Here is a 16,243-nt window from a genome sequence, read left to right on the forward strand (position 1 = left end):
AATAAAATGTTATCAGTTTCACTCTCTGAGTAAGTGACACTGAATAAACCAACTGACGGCCAAGCCATAATCAAGCTGCTTCAAAAAGAGCTAGTATAATCTAATTTAAATGTCTGCTCTGTTACTGAGTGTGGATCGCAGGGTTTGCTTTTTCTCTTTCGGCAATGCCTCGCTACCCTCGCTCAGTTGAATACATTTACACCACAGTCTTCACTGCTGGCCACAGAGCAACCCCACTGGAGCTGTTATGTTCTGTGTGGAGCTTTTGTTGCCATGTTACAAATTTTTGCGGGTCTGACATCTGCATTTATAGACTAGTGCTTGTTGTATAAGGCAGAAAACATGGGTTCAATATGGAAGGAATTTGTTTTACTCAATTTGAAACATGCAGTTCAGAAAATTGCAGGGGAGATTGTATTAGCATGATTGAATGTTGCTGATAAAATGTTGTTTTTTTCTCAGTGCTCAGCTGAATGTTTCAGTTTTCAGAAGAATTCATTATTATCTTGACTGGCAGGATACCAGCGCAGGACTGCATGTAATAAACAAGGAAAAAACTGAACTAAACTAATGAAAAATCCGCCTTTCACTTGCGCACACAAACACAGGTAGTGAAGTGTGTTCTCAGCCGCAGGTTTTGTCCTTGCTCCTTCCGTAACTCCTCCATTCTCTCCAGTTTGTTGAAAGTAGCACTTAGCCAACTATACCATAAATTACTTATTGTGGCAAAACATGGTCCATATTTAAGTTTTCCTGCAGTTTTCTCATGCCATTTCAGAGCGTTGCGATGGAAAAGTGGTTTCAGGGTTACAGAAAAAAAATCTGTAGCAGGGCATTCCACCATGAGGGTTCACCATTTTTAGATATCAGCTGAAACCTTCATTTCTGCTGTTTTATTGGGGATCGTTATTTGCAAGGTAAACATGATGACATGATTTTTTTTTTTCTTTTTCTTTTCATATGAAGTGATTTTCTCCAGTGACATGTCAAGCTGTGCCTGACGCTGCCTTCAAATGATCTTTGTAGCTCCTGTCTTGAGTGAGTTTGGAGGCTGAAAATAAAGCTTTTTACATGCTCAAGTGGTTTTGGTCAGAAATTATTACAAACGGACCATGTAACGTGCTTTAGTAATTGATGCCTTAATGTATTTAAATATGCGTAACACACTTTGAAAGAATGAAAATGAAAATGTAAAATGCAAGTTATTTACACATTTTCCAAACATATCACTTACAGTATAATAACAAAATAGATCAATTTTACTATCAGTGTGGTTTACATGTGTGGCCTGCTGAATGTCATGTCTTGACATCTCATGTATCATGGAAGTCCCTGAATTTCCCATTTATATTTACCACTGTGAGCTGTTTGTGTGTTCTCAGCTCTGATTGATATTTCCAGTAGCACTTACAGGCAGCTTGAGTCCGGCCTTTCGGCTGTTCGCACTGATGCGCTCAAAGTGAATTGTTGAGCCACGCAGTTTTCAGGCTTTCAGGTTGGTAGGGCATTTGTTCAGTCGTGGGTGAAAAGATGGGTGAAGACACTCTGTGTGAAAGGCTATGGCAGAGTTCTGATTGGAAATTACAAGGCCCGGGCCAAATGTCATTTTACAGGTTTTATTTGTGATTTCTGAATGAACATGGGTGGTAGCAGGACTACTCTTCTTCACAATAGTTGGAGTTAAAAAATATTCTTCACTAGGCGTTGCAAATCAGTTCCTCAAGTGCAGAGTACATCCTGGTCTCCATCTTCCAATGATCAGTCCTGTGGCTCTGATTAGTCCAGGGATGAGCCTGTAGCAACTTTTATGAGGATGTGGATTCATCCTCGTAAAAAAAAAAAAAAAAAAAAAAAGTCGTGCACATGCTCACAAGTACACACGCCCGCCTCCTCGACCAAAGTTGGCTAATGCTGAACATTTGAAGCCAGCGTAGGATGTGTCCCTGCCCTCTTGCTGCTCCTGATCCCATAACAAAACTAAACCAAAGAACTCCCAGTCGTTTCCTGAGTCAAACTTGCCTACCTTGCTAGTAGGAAAATTTGTACGTTTGTAACACATTTTACACATTTTTTGGGTGTATGGTGTTCGTGTTGCTTTTCCGCTAAAGCGCCATGGTTGTTGTTATGGTTACAACGCGTGGACCCCCAGGTCAGCCTGTTGTAATTTTAACCTTACACATAATACCAACAACAATAATAATGATAAGAAGTAATGATAATAATATTCAAGAAAAAAGAGCTGTGTTATCAGTATCAGCAGATATCCAAATTTAGGTATCACAGTCAGATCAGAACTGAAAAGTAGATAGTAGATAGGTGCAGCTCTAACCTTTTATTAGCATTGGACGGCATAGTACATTGAACAAGATAATTGCCAATTTTCTCTACTCTTATAATGTAAATGTTCATAAATGGAAAGTAACATTCTGTACCAAGGGCACCAATTTAACTTACATTGCAGCTGACCACAACCAACACAAACTAGTATGCCACTGTAGGCGCTGCTAGCACCATGATATTGATTTAAGATAGGGTCGCAATTACAGAATGAAGCGGGCAGAGATAAATAGAAGTGTTTTGTGAATCATGGTGACTGGCTTTTGAAATACAGAAATCAGGGCCGAGTGGAATGGCGGAGCATGTTAATGGAGTTGCTCTTGTTTCTGCCAAGGTCCTCTTTGAGCACAGGAAAAATCAATCTGGCAACTTGTCAAGGTTTCAAGATTGGGCCTTCCTTACACTGTGGCCAACGTGCGAGTGCTCTTTTCATCCTCTGCATCAGCTGTTGCCACAGACAAGCCACAATTTGATCATCTATTTGTGCTTACTGGCAAGTAGAATTCAGAGTTTAGCTTGTCACCACCAGGCCTGACATCGAAAAACACATGGGCTATTGTGTTTAAAGATGCTTACCAATACAATGTAGTTTAATGGAGTGGAGGGAAATGAGCATAAGAAGAGAGCCAAATACGCTTGATTTATTTTTGATTAATTTAAGATCAGTTCTTATCACACACCTGTCATATATAATTTGAGTGTGATGTTCATCTGAACTGGATTACAACATGCACTCACAGCAATAGGGATGGGCTGTATACTTGAATAGACAACTGATCCATCAATGGTTGGCTGTTCACCAAGGTTGAATGGCTTTTGCTTTTTTTGCTTTTGTTTTTGGTATTGCATGATTCATTTATTAATATTATATCTCATTCATCTTTTTTTCTGACACCAATGTTGACTAATCCCACCCGTTTTTTAAAGATTGTGGGAAGCTGTTTTAAATATACCGTTAAAAGTTTCACCTTTCATGTGTTCAACACAAGGCAGAAATAGTCCAGAAAGATCGTTTGTATTTCTCTCTGCCATTTTTCGTAAATTAGCAATAAATTACTTATTTTCAAGAAAGGCAAGACACTCATTCTTGAATCTTTCCATAGTGTGGTTTGTTTTAAGTACAGGCCGTTCTTGAGACAGACTAGTTAACCAATGGTGGTTTGGACACCCACTGACTTACTGACTTGAAAAAATGGAAACTGCACATCAAAATCAGCATTAAAAATTGCACATCCGTAGACAGCACACATACTCACCCATGGGAAATGTACTTTCCTTTTAACCCTTGACCACTGTGTGGTTCACTGTGTAGTTCTAATAATTAGGAGGTGAAATCTCTCTGAACACAGCTGATTGTGTTGAATTTGTCTTATTTGCTGACATTTTTTAGTACCAGATGTGAGTAAAATACTTGCACAGTCCTCTGCAGCTATGTGGATATTCTCAAGGACATCACATTATAAAAATTGTATTAACTGCCAATTGCTATGTGCTGTAGCGAATTGAACTTTAGTAACCCTTTAAAATACACCCTCAAAATGCAGTCTTTTTAAATTTAACCTAAGTATGCACACTAGTAACTAGGTCATTTGCACTGTCAGATTTTACATCTGGGTGGTGTCTAGATAAGCCCCTGTGTGAATTTGTTGTCTTACCTCAGTATTTTAATACCTATCAGACAAAAAAATACAGAGAACATTTTGTTTTGTTTTTGTTTTTTTACTCTGTTTGTTGCTCCTTCTCCTGTTTTGGAATCCAAAGGGTGCCCAAGCATATGCCTTGGGGTTTGTGGGTGCTTAATGGCATTCACAGGCAGAGCAAAGCAGCTTCTCTGCACCTCTGGAAGTTACAGTGGAAGGATTACTAGATTGACAGGAGCCTTTATGAAAAACCAGACTGTTTTTCTATAAAACAATAGGGGTTACATGGAGGTTAGTATTAATATCAGGATTTGCCGAATCGATTCTGAACTGGAAGAAAATATATCTATGACGTACTGTTGTTGTTGTTTTTTTTCCCATGTAGCCCTATCTGTTGGAAATCTAGCATGGAGGAACAAGGACGACACAATTTGAGGCAGTGTAGTGTGACAGCTTCAATTTTTGGTACATCACACCATAGCCTGGACATTTAGTCAGCCATAGAGCAATCTGCATGTTTCACGCTCCTTCAAGTCCTGTGGGTTTGAGTCAGTCATACAGATTTCATGCCAAGAGATGCACAAGGCTGCCTTAGCTAGGAAGAAAGGATGTTTTGGCTATGAAGGTTACAAATCAAATTGGAGTAGGAGTATCGGCCAAAAAAAAAAAAAAAATGACCACATATGATTTTCCGTTCTGTTGAGGTTCACTATCATGTAGGAAAAAATGAAATAGCCTGTTTATGTTCACCTACATTTAAAGGACTGCCAACATTTCTAATTGTAATGCGTGGATTCGGTGAATTCTAACATTCAAACAAAACACTCAAACAGCTGAAGGCTGAATTATGCTTCCGCGTTGGAAGAGCGTATGGAGGTTGTGCGAAGCACGCATTTCCTACGCAGCGCGTGTGTCCAACATACCTCTGCAAAACACACTGAGCAATCCTCCGCCCACCACCCTGTGACGTATGGTCGCTGCTCTTCTGTACGTCTTTGTAATGGCGAGAGGATGAGTCGTATAGGTGCGGGTACTTGCGCACCTTCTCGGCCAGGCGTTCTTCCGCGAGATCCAGCATTCTCCGAAGTTTTCAAACACAACTGACGAGTCAAGACACAACAGTTGTTTTAAAAACGGCGCTGCCGGCCGGCACAACAACAGGATGTGATGCCAGTTGCAACGAAATGCCGGAAATGATGTACTTCGACGGACCAATCACAGCTCTTGTGGGGCTGCGTAGGGTCCGCGTAGTTACAATTTTTGGGAGGCGCGCGGCAAGGCTCTGTGGCGGTCGCACAACCCCCGTAAGCTCCGCACAACCTCCGTACGCTCTTCCTACGTGGAAGCATAATTCAGCCTTAACAGGTCAAATTTGACCCTCCCAAAAGTTACATCTTTCATCCAGAATACACACACATACACACACACACACACACACACGTGTGTGTGTATATATATATATATATATATATATATATATATATACATACACATATATATTTCAACTCAGGTGCTGCAGCATATTTTTCATAATTCACAATGTCATGAAACACATCTTGAATCTGTAGACGCTGGACTATAGACTAGCATATACAACTTCTTAAAAAATTATATAACCAAACTGTAATTGCCACGAAAGAATCTTGCCTATTCGATTTTTTTTTATTCAGCTAGAGCTTTGCCTGCTAATTATCAGTCTCACACTGGCATAAAGTGTAAATAAGGTTTCTTCAACCACAACATTTATTAAAGAGTGGTGGACAGTTTCCCTTATCCTGGGATTCATGATGTGTTTGTTAGAAAATCAACCAATGTGAGCTTTTGTGTTGCATGCTTTTGTAAAGTCCCACGTTCCTGGGAATCTTGAATTGTTGTCAGTGACATTTTTGCTGATAAGGATTGGCTGATCCACAGACTCCTGATTCCCATCACCTGGAGTGGCTGGGTGCATTTCTATTTTGGTAATCAGCTCAAGCACACAATCCAATTACATGGAGGTTACTGTGTGGCTCAGTGGACGGGGACCTGTCTTTACACAGCCTGCAGAAAAAAAGAGTCTCTTTGCTGGACTCTGCACATTTAATTCAAGTTCATTAATATTTTCTTTTTTTGGCTGGACTACAACAGCGGGGCCAGGACTTCATGCATGAATGTCTGTCACTGACTGAATGATGAAGTTACACCGTTGGCCGTTGCTCTTTCAAAATGAATCGGCGTGAACAGTTTTCTATTATGTCCTCAGGGGCGTTAAGAGCAGTTCTGCTCATTGACTGCAGCCCATTCCAAATGTATTGTACACTAAGACAAAAAACTGGAAATGGCTGCTTCACATGAACAATATTAGTGTAACTCCTGGTGGTATAACTAAGAGATTTGTTGAAAAAGTAACATTTTTACATGGCTAGATTATCAGCTACGATACAAGTTTCATGAGTCGTGCTCAGTTGCTCAGACAGTTCTCATATGTGGATTTCTTGAAGCTAGTGGTCCCACTTTCAATCATCTGCATAGAGTGCTGTTGTAGAAAACTAATCATGGAGAATTGTGTGGTGATTAATAGCAAACAGAAATTACAAATATCAAAATTATCATTCATTCATTTTTACAGTTTTTATAACCTGTTAAGATCAAGATCAAAACATCAAAACTAACCCGAGTAATTGTCAAGGGATTTTTTTTTTTTGTTTGTTTTGATAGAATGTATGCCTATTTCTAGTAATTCTTAATTGAGCATTTTAATTTGAGTTAATTCTCCACCTTATTTTTGTGTTTTTACTCAAACTCAAAAATTGCAGTAAATTGGGATATTGCACTTGGCTGTATTGCGATGATATTTCCATTACTTGTTCAGCCCTCAAGTACAGTTACTGAAATAAAATGCAAATGGTTCAGTATTCAAATGCAGATCAAAAAACACACTGGCCAAGCCGAGCGCTCCAGGTGACGTATTCATTTATGCATATAACTGTTTTTAACACCTGTCATAATCTGGACTGTGATAATGAGAAAGCCTTTTCTTATCTTGGTAATAGTACTCTCGACTGCTCATAAAATTTTCTCTTACCTAAGAGAAAAGCAAAAACAAGAAAACATTGGTGAATCCCAGAAATCGGTGAGTACTAGCAAAATAAGGACAAATCATGGATATGAACACAAAATAAGAGGAAGTTTGTTTGTATATTGCTTTCTGCATCTGGCCCAATGTTTACCAAATCCGGTCTCTTCCAGTTGTGGAATATTGCAAAACCAAGGTCTGTTGAGTCTTTACCTGAACTTGAAATGATTATCCATGTTTTTGTATCTTCATTCCTGGACTATTGCAATGCCGTGTTTACCCGTCTTTCCAAGTCCGCTCTACCACTTCAAGCTATTGCCACAAGGCTTTTCACTAAAACCTCATGTGGAGCTCACATCACTCACCTTGGCTTGTCTCTGCTGCCGTTTTTACAAAAAAAGCTGTCAGCACTCACAATTCAGACTTTAATTCACGCAGCAGTAGACAAAATGAGAATTGAGAGAATGACGATTTCAAAGCGTGTGCATTTAGGCTGAAATGCATTGAAATTCCCACCATTTGTTTATAGCTTAGATGTCACAGATAATCAACAACATTTAGACAATGAACTCTGAGAATAAAATCATAGTTATGTAGGTATAGGCACCAGTGTTGTACTTGGGTATTATGATATACAAAGTTGGCAAGTGTGGTTCAGCTTATATAAAGAAGCGTTTACAATGGAAATTATTGTTAGTTTCGAGGCTAATTTTGAGAACAAATGTCTAGCCAGGACACCATTGTGCATAAATTGATTTATGCCGGTGCTGAGACTGCTTGAATCAAGATATCTACCAGGTCTGTATTTTTGCATTTATTTGTGTTTTTGACATTTTTAAGAGTTAAAATATAAAAAGTGTTTTCCCTTCCTCTATTATTATTGTCTAGGCCTACCTCTTGGTGATAAAATCCTCTCTTGCACCCACATGTCCCGGGTCTATTATATTTAAACAATAGGAATAAATTGGCAAAATAGGTGCTACAGTTTTGTATAGCATTGTTTTTTTGTTACACCTTGATCATCTATGACTAATCCCCTTGTTCTGTAATATCTTTTGTACACACAGGTGGTATTTCTAAAACTCACATGTGGAAACCAAACTACACTTTTTTTTTTTTTTTAAAGTAAGACGGCGAAAAGATCTCTCTCTCCTCTTTAAGTTTTCTGTCTGTCTCTGCACACTGGAGGTAACATCACCCTGAGGTTGCCTCTGTGATAGATAGCTGAATGAAATCTGATCTGTGAAAAAAGGACAAGCACTCAGGGAGGTACACAGCCTGCATGCCTTTCGCTCAACGGGGCGCTCACTGGGACATTTCCTCAGTGGTGCTTTTTCAAAAGGGCTTGCGCTGCAGTTCCAGCTAAGGGCAGTACAGTAGGTCAACTGCCGATAGAGTTACAACCTCTCCTTTGTGGAGGTGTCGGACAAATTAGACCTCACAACTGTTTATCCAGTCAAACAGGGACAGCTGCATCTCTCCGCCCTCCAAAACCCGCCACTGACTGTTGTTCCTTTGGGGAGCCATCTGTGAGGAGTAAGCAAGCAGGGTGATCAGATGGCTGCTCACCAGCTTTCCCTCTGTCACTGCTGAGGGGGTGATATAAATGGCCCCTTCACTGAATGCCTTCGAGTTTTGTGCATTCCTCGATCCAGCTGCCATTTTGGACTGTTCTCTTCTAATGAGAGCTGAGTAATGGTAGATGGCACACACTGGCTCCTTTTTTCTTTTCACCCTTGCGACTCCTTCAGCCAGTAAGACTAGCTTTGCCAGTTCTGGTACAGTTGGACGTGATGTCTTTTTGTTATTCCTGTGATATCAGAAAGCCAAATGATAGTCAAATCAGTGTACTTGTGAATATAAAAGTTGAGAGTCTGTAATCTGTGATTTTGTAATGGGACAAAACGTGAAGTTCTCCCTCTGACTGATCTGTGGAATAATTTTGTGAATTCTCAAAATATTTGTTTGAGCTTTTCTTTGTGAGTTTTTTTTTTTTTTTTTTTTTTCGAACCCAACCCTAATCCAAAAAATGTTGTCACAGCTGCGTAAAATCATTTTGGATCAGATTCCAAAATTAGCGTTTTGGCTTCTCTGCCAAGGCGGCAATGTAGATTTAAGGGTGCTTTCACATCTGGCTTGTTTGGAGCAATTGTCTCCAAAGTGGGTGTGTCTCTCGCCAAAGATTGATGCATTTGTGCTCATGTGGACATGGCAATCGCACTCGGATGCGGGACAAAACAAGCAGGCCAAGACTGCCAAGAAAGGGTGGTCTCGGCTCGCTTCCATTCGAACCCTGTAGCAGTTCGTTTGCAAGCGACTCAACCAACCGAAACATCTCTCGGGTTTCCCTCTGAACTAATTGAGAATGCGCTTTAGTGGTATGAGACAAAGATATGTTGATTAGAAACGTATTTGTGATACATCAGGAACAAACATAATCCACAACATAATATATTTTCCTTGAAACATAATTGAGAATGCAGTTTAGCTGTGTGGGAATGTAATTTTTCGGAGACTGTTGCAGCACACTCACACACACAAACACAAACACACACAAAGGTCAGAACAGAACTGAAGTGTGTTGATGTTGTTACAAATATTTTTGTGGGAGCACTAAAGAGCGCTGAGGCGAATCCTTCCGGTAAGATTTTTGACCAATGAGAGAACAGTTTGCTCACGCATGGCATTTGTTTACAACTTTGGTCCGCTGGTGACCACAGACCATCCAAGGGACAAATGCAACAACCGTATCATTTTAGCCCAGAACAAAGCAAATGAGCTGCATGCGTGAAAGCACCCCTAAGTGCATTAAAGTGAGATTTAACCACGAAAAATTCTTCCATTTGGGTCAGGTTCCAAAATTTTTTCTCCCCCCCCCTTGCTTACCAAGTTGTTAGTATACATGACAAAACTTACCTATGGCGCATATTGATTGCTTAAATAATTCAGTTGCATTACTATATCACATATTATGTGCAGTTTGTTTTAGATAAATTCCATTTAAAAAAAAAAAAAAAAAAGCCATTATCCTTATTTCATAGAAATGTGCTGACAGTTAATGAAGAGATATATTCCTCACCAACAAATGACTTTTTGTTCTTCCTCGGTGTTTAACCCACATGATGAGCAGAACATGATCCCCTAAAGAGCATCAAAACGACGCCAACGCCTGTATGCCACCTCACTCTTACCATGTTTCGAGGTTGAGCAGTGCTGGTTATTGTGATGTTACCATCGTCAGACTTTCCCCTGAGGGCAGATTGACATCGGGACTATGGCTCCACAGTGTTGAGCGTCTTGTTTTCTTGTCACTGAATGTGCAGTAATTACAGGAATGTTGTTCAGTCCTTACTTTGGTTTGGCACAGTCCTGCGATGGTCAGAAAAAGATCTCTATCTCGAGAGGGCCAAGATACTAGGTGATTCACTTTTCCTCTCCTTAGAGAAAGGGTGAGTTTGTATTTTATTGTTGGAACAAAAATTGATTTTTGTCGCTGTTTCTCCTCTACGCCTTATGACTGTGAAATTATGTTGCCAGCAGGAAGATTTAGCCTCATGGCATGTCTTAATTTTTGACCTTGCTTTGGGTGTCGCTGCAGAATTTCACCACATGGTTGATTAATCAGTAGATGTTACCTAGTGAGAGTTTGCTCTGGTGTTGGACTTAGAAAAACAGAATAAAAGGTCTGTGATTTCTAAGCAGTTACTGGAACAGAAATAAGATAGCCTTTGTGTGTCTTTGCAAAAGTGTGTGTCCCTAAAAATAAACTACATGGCAGCATATAGCCTAGCCTTTCTCGCAGCTGACTTATACAGCTTTGGAATTTCATCCTTTCCCTACAGAAAGTTTGAATTTCTCCCTTGAGGGATCAATAAAGGTAAATAAAGCTGCGTTATGTCCATTGCATTTTCCTATTTTTGAAGATATTTCTTTGCAAGTCCATCATTTGAAGGTAAAAAGCTGTGGTGTTGCAGCTAATTCCTATAGTTTACAAGACAAAAAAACAAACAAAAAAAAAAACTTATATTATTTATATATTATATTTACTTAAAATTATTCTCTTACATTTTTAAGGGCATTTTCAGCATTAACATTATAGATAGCTAAATAATTTTATCTAGTGGTTGTGCATGCAGGGCTTTGGCTATACAAAATCTTATTAGCTATCTGATGATCTTTATGAAGAAAAGGCAACTACTTCCGTGGCTTTCTCTTTTTTTTTTTTTTTTTTTGCCTCTACATTATCTTAGCTGTTGCAATGACACTACTGACTTCCCCAATCTGTCTTTGCCAGATGTGTCTGTTCACACACACTTATTTTGCCATGTACAGTGTGTGTGAGGGCAGGGGCTGCGGGAGCTGCACTGACTGATAGGCTGTCACTACAGTAACAGAATTGGAGGTGATACTCAGACATTTGGTTATTATGACTGGGCCTCTTAACTCCCTCCTTATAAGGAATATTGGGCCCAGCCAACAAAGTCATTACTGTTAGCCTAGCTGCTAAGTGGGTAAAAAAAAGGGGGAAAAAAAACGTTTTGTACTAAATCGGTCAATCGGTCATCAGCAACTCACCACAACCCCACTCACAGACCCAGCAGCCCACAGGGAAAATGCCCAATATTCCAGATGACCAATCCATGCCTGTACCTGATTGTGTGTTTTACTTTGTAGCTGAGAGAGTCGAGTTAGCCTGTGCCTGTAGATTTCCGACTGACTCCTTTAGAAGGCTTCTTTTTGTGTGGTATGTTCTCGTGGCTGTGGTTAAATTTTTAGATGACTGGTCTTCATTAAGGCTAGCTGTTAGGGATGTAAAAATGTCCATTTTTTTCACGCTTGACTTGTCATTGGGTTGTGTAAACTATTAGTTGGCTAGTCAGTATTTCAAAAAAGGCGTCTAATTAAAACAGGCTGTATTGTGGATAGGGTTGAGTTTCTTGGCAGTCTCAGAAATAAATTCTTAATCAATGTTTTACATTAAGAAAAAGCACAGCAGACCTGTGAAAGATCTTTCTTTGATCTCCTTCAGTGGGATATTTTAAATGAATGATGTAACATCAGTGTGACATTTAAAACATCTTTATACAACTTTTATAAAACTGGTGGGATTAAGCAGCTTTTGTAACATCAGGGAAAGGATGAATTCACTATAGCATGTTAGATCTCAGTGGTAGAGAAAAATGATTTTGCCATGTCAAATAGTCAGATAGAAATTTGAAAAAGGTCCTGACAATCTAGACACATTAAAATTAAAATGTGGATTTGATTTTCAAATTTAAATTGTTCTTGTAGTTACACGGCTACCTAAACATGCAAATGGAAGGTGCACTTTGTCTTCAAAAGGCATGGTGTTGCCGAGAGGCGGTGCAAGTCTGCATGCAGATCTTGCATCTTGTCTAAAAGCTCTGTTTAATTTCAGCAAGAATCCATTTTTGATGCATGGTTTTGTCCACTTCTAGACTTGTGACTCCTGTCGTTTCTTGTCATGAAAAATGAGAGTTGTAGTGGATTCTCAACTTCGAGTTTTTATTTGCTAAATTATAAATGTCAAATTATAAAATCTTGACATTACACAATTTTATCTGGGTCACTGGCAATTTGGCAATATTCATTAATACTTTGTGAGCAGTATTTTGTGAAATGTCATTATTAGGTTGTAATTCATAAATGACATCAGGTCCCATGTATTCCAAGATGTGTGTGGACAGGGCAGATAGTCTTTGCTGTTTTTACAAGCTTCAGGGGTTCACAAATCAAAAGTGTCCAATATAACAGAAGTAGCTTGTGAACCCGAATCAAAGGCGCCTTTTCATTTTATTCATTCATTCAGGAGAAATGTTTTAAGATCATATATTGTTGAAAGACCAACTTACAATGAGGAAAGGAATAAATCTTATAGTAACCTTAATAGTTATACATGCAAATGTCCTTTTCTCTAGGAAAACGTGCTTCCTTTTTTCAGTAATTCTAGGAAAGAAACATTTCAGATATCTATTGCAAAATGTTTTAATGTCTTAAGCAGCAAAATATATCACACATTAATACAGGTTATCAGAGGTGGAAACTGATCCTCACAAATCGGCTGGGGAGATATTTACAGGGCTCCATTGTGTACCGCTTGGCTGTGTTTTTGTCGGTGGGTGTTTGCAGCACAAAGAGAATCATCAGAATTCATGCCTCTTTGAGATGGTATTGATCTCATCACCCCGGCTGCCACTCCAGAGTCTTTTGTGCTTCAGGTTTCTTTGCCCCTGCATGTTCCTTATCACAGGGGGAGATGAGAGCTGCAGATGTGAGTGTTAATTATTTACTTACGTGCACTGGTTTAGGGGGCTCACAAGGGGACTGTGATGCTCAGATTTTCAGAAATGGACTTTTTCTGTGCCCACTCAGCTCCATCCCCAACCCTATGTTCAGCACCATGAAAGAGAATGAGAAAATTAGTTTGTGGAGGGCATTTTGAGCCTCTGAAAGGCTCACACACTGGGAGACAAGGAAAAGACTTACATGCACAAAAAGGGCCACCTGTTCTCCATAGACGGAATTAAAATGGGCCATGTGTATGACAGTGGAAAACCTGTATTCACGTAATGTCATCAGAGGCGTCCTTTCAGTTCTGCAGACTACAGCGTACTTTATGTTACCTGCTCACATTACCAACGTTTTGAACCTAGCTTTTGAACCGTTACGTGCCTTACTAGCTTCCCATTTTTCTTGTCACCATTTACAGTATTCAAACTGTGGTTTAAACAGCTCAGATTAAAAAATAACATCTGTAAAAACAAAAACAGGGGCTTCGCTTCAAAGGGTACATGAGTAACAGAAAGAAGCACTAACAGTCAAACTGTTTGAAAGCATTGCAAATAATAAGCATTGCAAAATGGAGACAGCCTCCAGACTCCCACTGCTAATCAGAAAATGACAACAAGCGTGTTTAATCTGAATTGTGAAGGTTGAAAGAATTTGCACTTTGTTTCTCTTTTTAATGGCTTAAGGGCTAAATTGTAAGGGAATTCAACACATTTCCAGTTCTCACAGATTCATACACTGGTTTGTTCATGTTTTTAAGCTGTTGTGTTGATGTTAAGATAGTCAGTGCCCCATTGAGTTGAGAGTTCACACTGATATAAGCCATGTGAGGGTGAGTGAGGCCGGCTATTCCTTATTTATCAACAGTGACACTATCAGCAACTCATTGTGAAAAGACAGCCAGTCATTCAGTGGGGCCACCTTGGCTGTCAAAGCAGGATTTAGGCTACATTTCCCATGGTTGCCATGGTGACTGTGGGAAGTGATTATGAAGGCAGGGTTTCTGAGCAGCGCTGTCCCACCAGTGGGGATTACCATGAAGGTTTGCGCAGTGATCATAAGAGAATTACTGGCTAATGATCAAATGATTTTTTTTTGCATGAAGTGAAATTCTCTGGTCTTTGATGGCAAAGCTGCAACACTGTTATTTTAAATCCTGAACTATTAGACTAAACCTTTTGTTTTTCTTCCCCTAGGACAAAATGTGGTTAAATGGCAAGGAAACGAGTAGACCGTGAGGATTCTCTAACCCTTGCCCCCGAGTCCCAACCATCTGAGAGGGTGTCGGACCTCACTGAGGCAAACCTGGGCCGTTGGCACTAAAATGTCCCTAAGTGGTGGCACTGCAGGCGGGAAAGGTGTGGACTCTAATGCGGTGGACACTTACGACAGCGGGGATGAGTGGGATATCGGTGTTGGAAATCTGATTATTGACCTTGACGCTGATTTAGAAAAGGACAAGCTTGAGATGTCTGGCACCAAGGACGGCATGTCAGCCCCACCCAGTGCAGTGGCAGCATTGCCTGACAACATCAGGTTTGTTAGTCCAGTGTCCGGCTCTCAAGGCAAGGAAAGCAAATCCAAATCCAAGCGCAGTAAGAACTCTAAAGACAATAGTAGCAAAGCCTCAACCGGAGATGGGGCCAAAAAAGAAACTACAGGACGGACTCAAGGGGAGCCCACGGGAACAGCAGCGAGTGCAGGAGCTGCTGGCAACAATTCCACCTCTGGGAAGAACATGGAAAAAGGGGGCAAAGCCTCCAGAGGTGTTCTAAGTGGTAAAAAGGAGAAGGATGGGGCTAGTGGGAAAAGTAAGAAGGACAAAACAGATGGAGGCCCAGTGGTGGCAATAGCTGCTGCAGAGAAGGATGTCGTGTCTCAAGCCCAAGTTGCTTTGGGGAGTAGTCGTAATCCATCCTTTGAGAACACACAATCAACAGACTTGGCAGAGGCCAATCAAATGGGGAATATTGCACTTGAACCTGTTGGGATAGTACCAGCATTGACGTCAAAAACTGAACCAGAGGAGCTGGAAAATAGCAGTAACGAATGCAGAACATTGAAGAAGGTGAAAAACGAAAAGGTAAGTTTCCCCTCCCTACTGCATTTTTAATGTCACTTTTTCTTTTGATGCTTCATGGATTGGTCTGGTGTAATTATAGTGGTGAGTCTTGAGTTATTTGAGCCTGCCACAAAGGCTATATATTATTGATTCCAGGCTTTTTTGTCAGAATGTGACACTTCTCTTAAATGACAGGCTTATGCAGCATCATTATCTTAATACTATTTTGCATTACGTGTTTGAAAACAGTCAGTGTTAAGATTAAACAGATGGAATGGCAAGTTGGTAAAATTACAGCTGCCAGTGGGTGGTTTGCTCAAAGTGAAGATGAAAGTAAACAAATTTGGTGAGACACTCTTTTTTTTTTTTTTTTTTTTTTTTAAAGCAGCCCAATTATTAGGCTAGCCTTTTACAACCGCAACAGTAAACTTGTTTGTAAAATTGCTATGCTAAAGTTGTAATCCAAACCAAGCTGTGCTAGCCAGCCTGCTGTCTTACTTGACCAAATTTTATCCCATCAGTGGTGTAATAATTCAGTGGTGTTCACTGTAATTGGGCAATTATGGGCAATGATTTCAGTTGAGACATGGCTTTCAAATGCACAGTGAATAATCCAAGCTGAAAATGAACATGCACCAAATTTTAAAAACCAACTTGAGCTTTACATTTGACCCCGCGTCTATGTTTTTCAGTGGCAGTGCTTCCCACTGATTACAGTAGCTGTCAGACTTAAACAGTTAAATAAATAATGTCCTCACTTAATGTTGTCTACCTCCTGCTTATGTTTCTTATGCTATAGCAACTAAATTCAAATTAGTTAGCGCCGTAATTGAAAAGTCA

General features: G+C 39.9%; 1 protein-coding gene across 3 annotated transcripts in view; it reads left to right on the top strand.

Annotated features, from left to right (window-relative positions):
- Positions 1-16,243, top strand: part of znf609b (zinc finger protein 609b) — an 86,163-nt gene that overhangs the window by 13,285 nt on the left and 56,635 nt on the right. For all 3 annotated transcript variants that reach the window (XM_030080873.1, XM_030080865.1, XM_030080882.1), the window contains exon 2: positions 14,538-15,424. In XM_030080873.1, the coding sequence (XP_029936733.1) occupies positions 14,666-15,424 (759 nt within the window). In that variant the 5' untranslated portion in view covers positions 14,538-14,665. The remainder of the gene's footprint in view (positions 1-14,537; positions 15,425-16,243) is intronic.

This window comes from Myripristis murdjan, chromosome 3 (assembly GCF_902150065.1).
Source record: "Myripristis murdjan chromosome 3, fMyrMur1.1, whole genome shotgun sequence".
In the NCBI taxonomy this organism is placed as follows: Eukaryota; Metazoa; Chordata; class Actinopteri; order Holocentriformes; family Holocentridae; genus Myripristis; species Myripristis murdjan.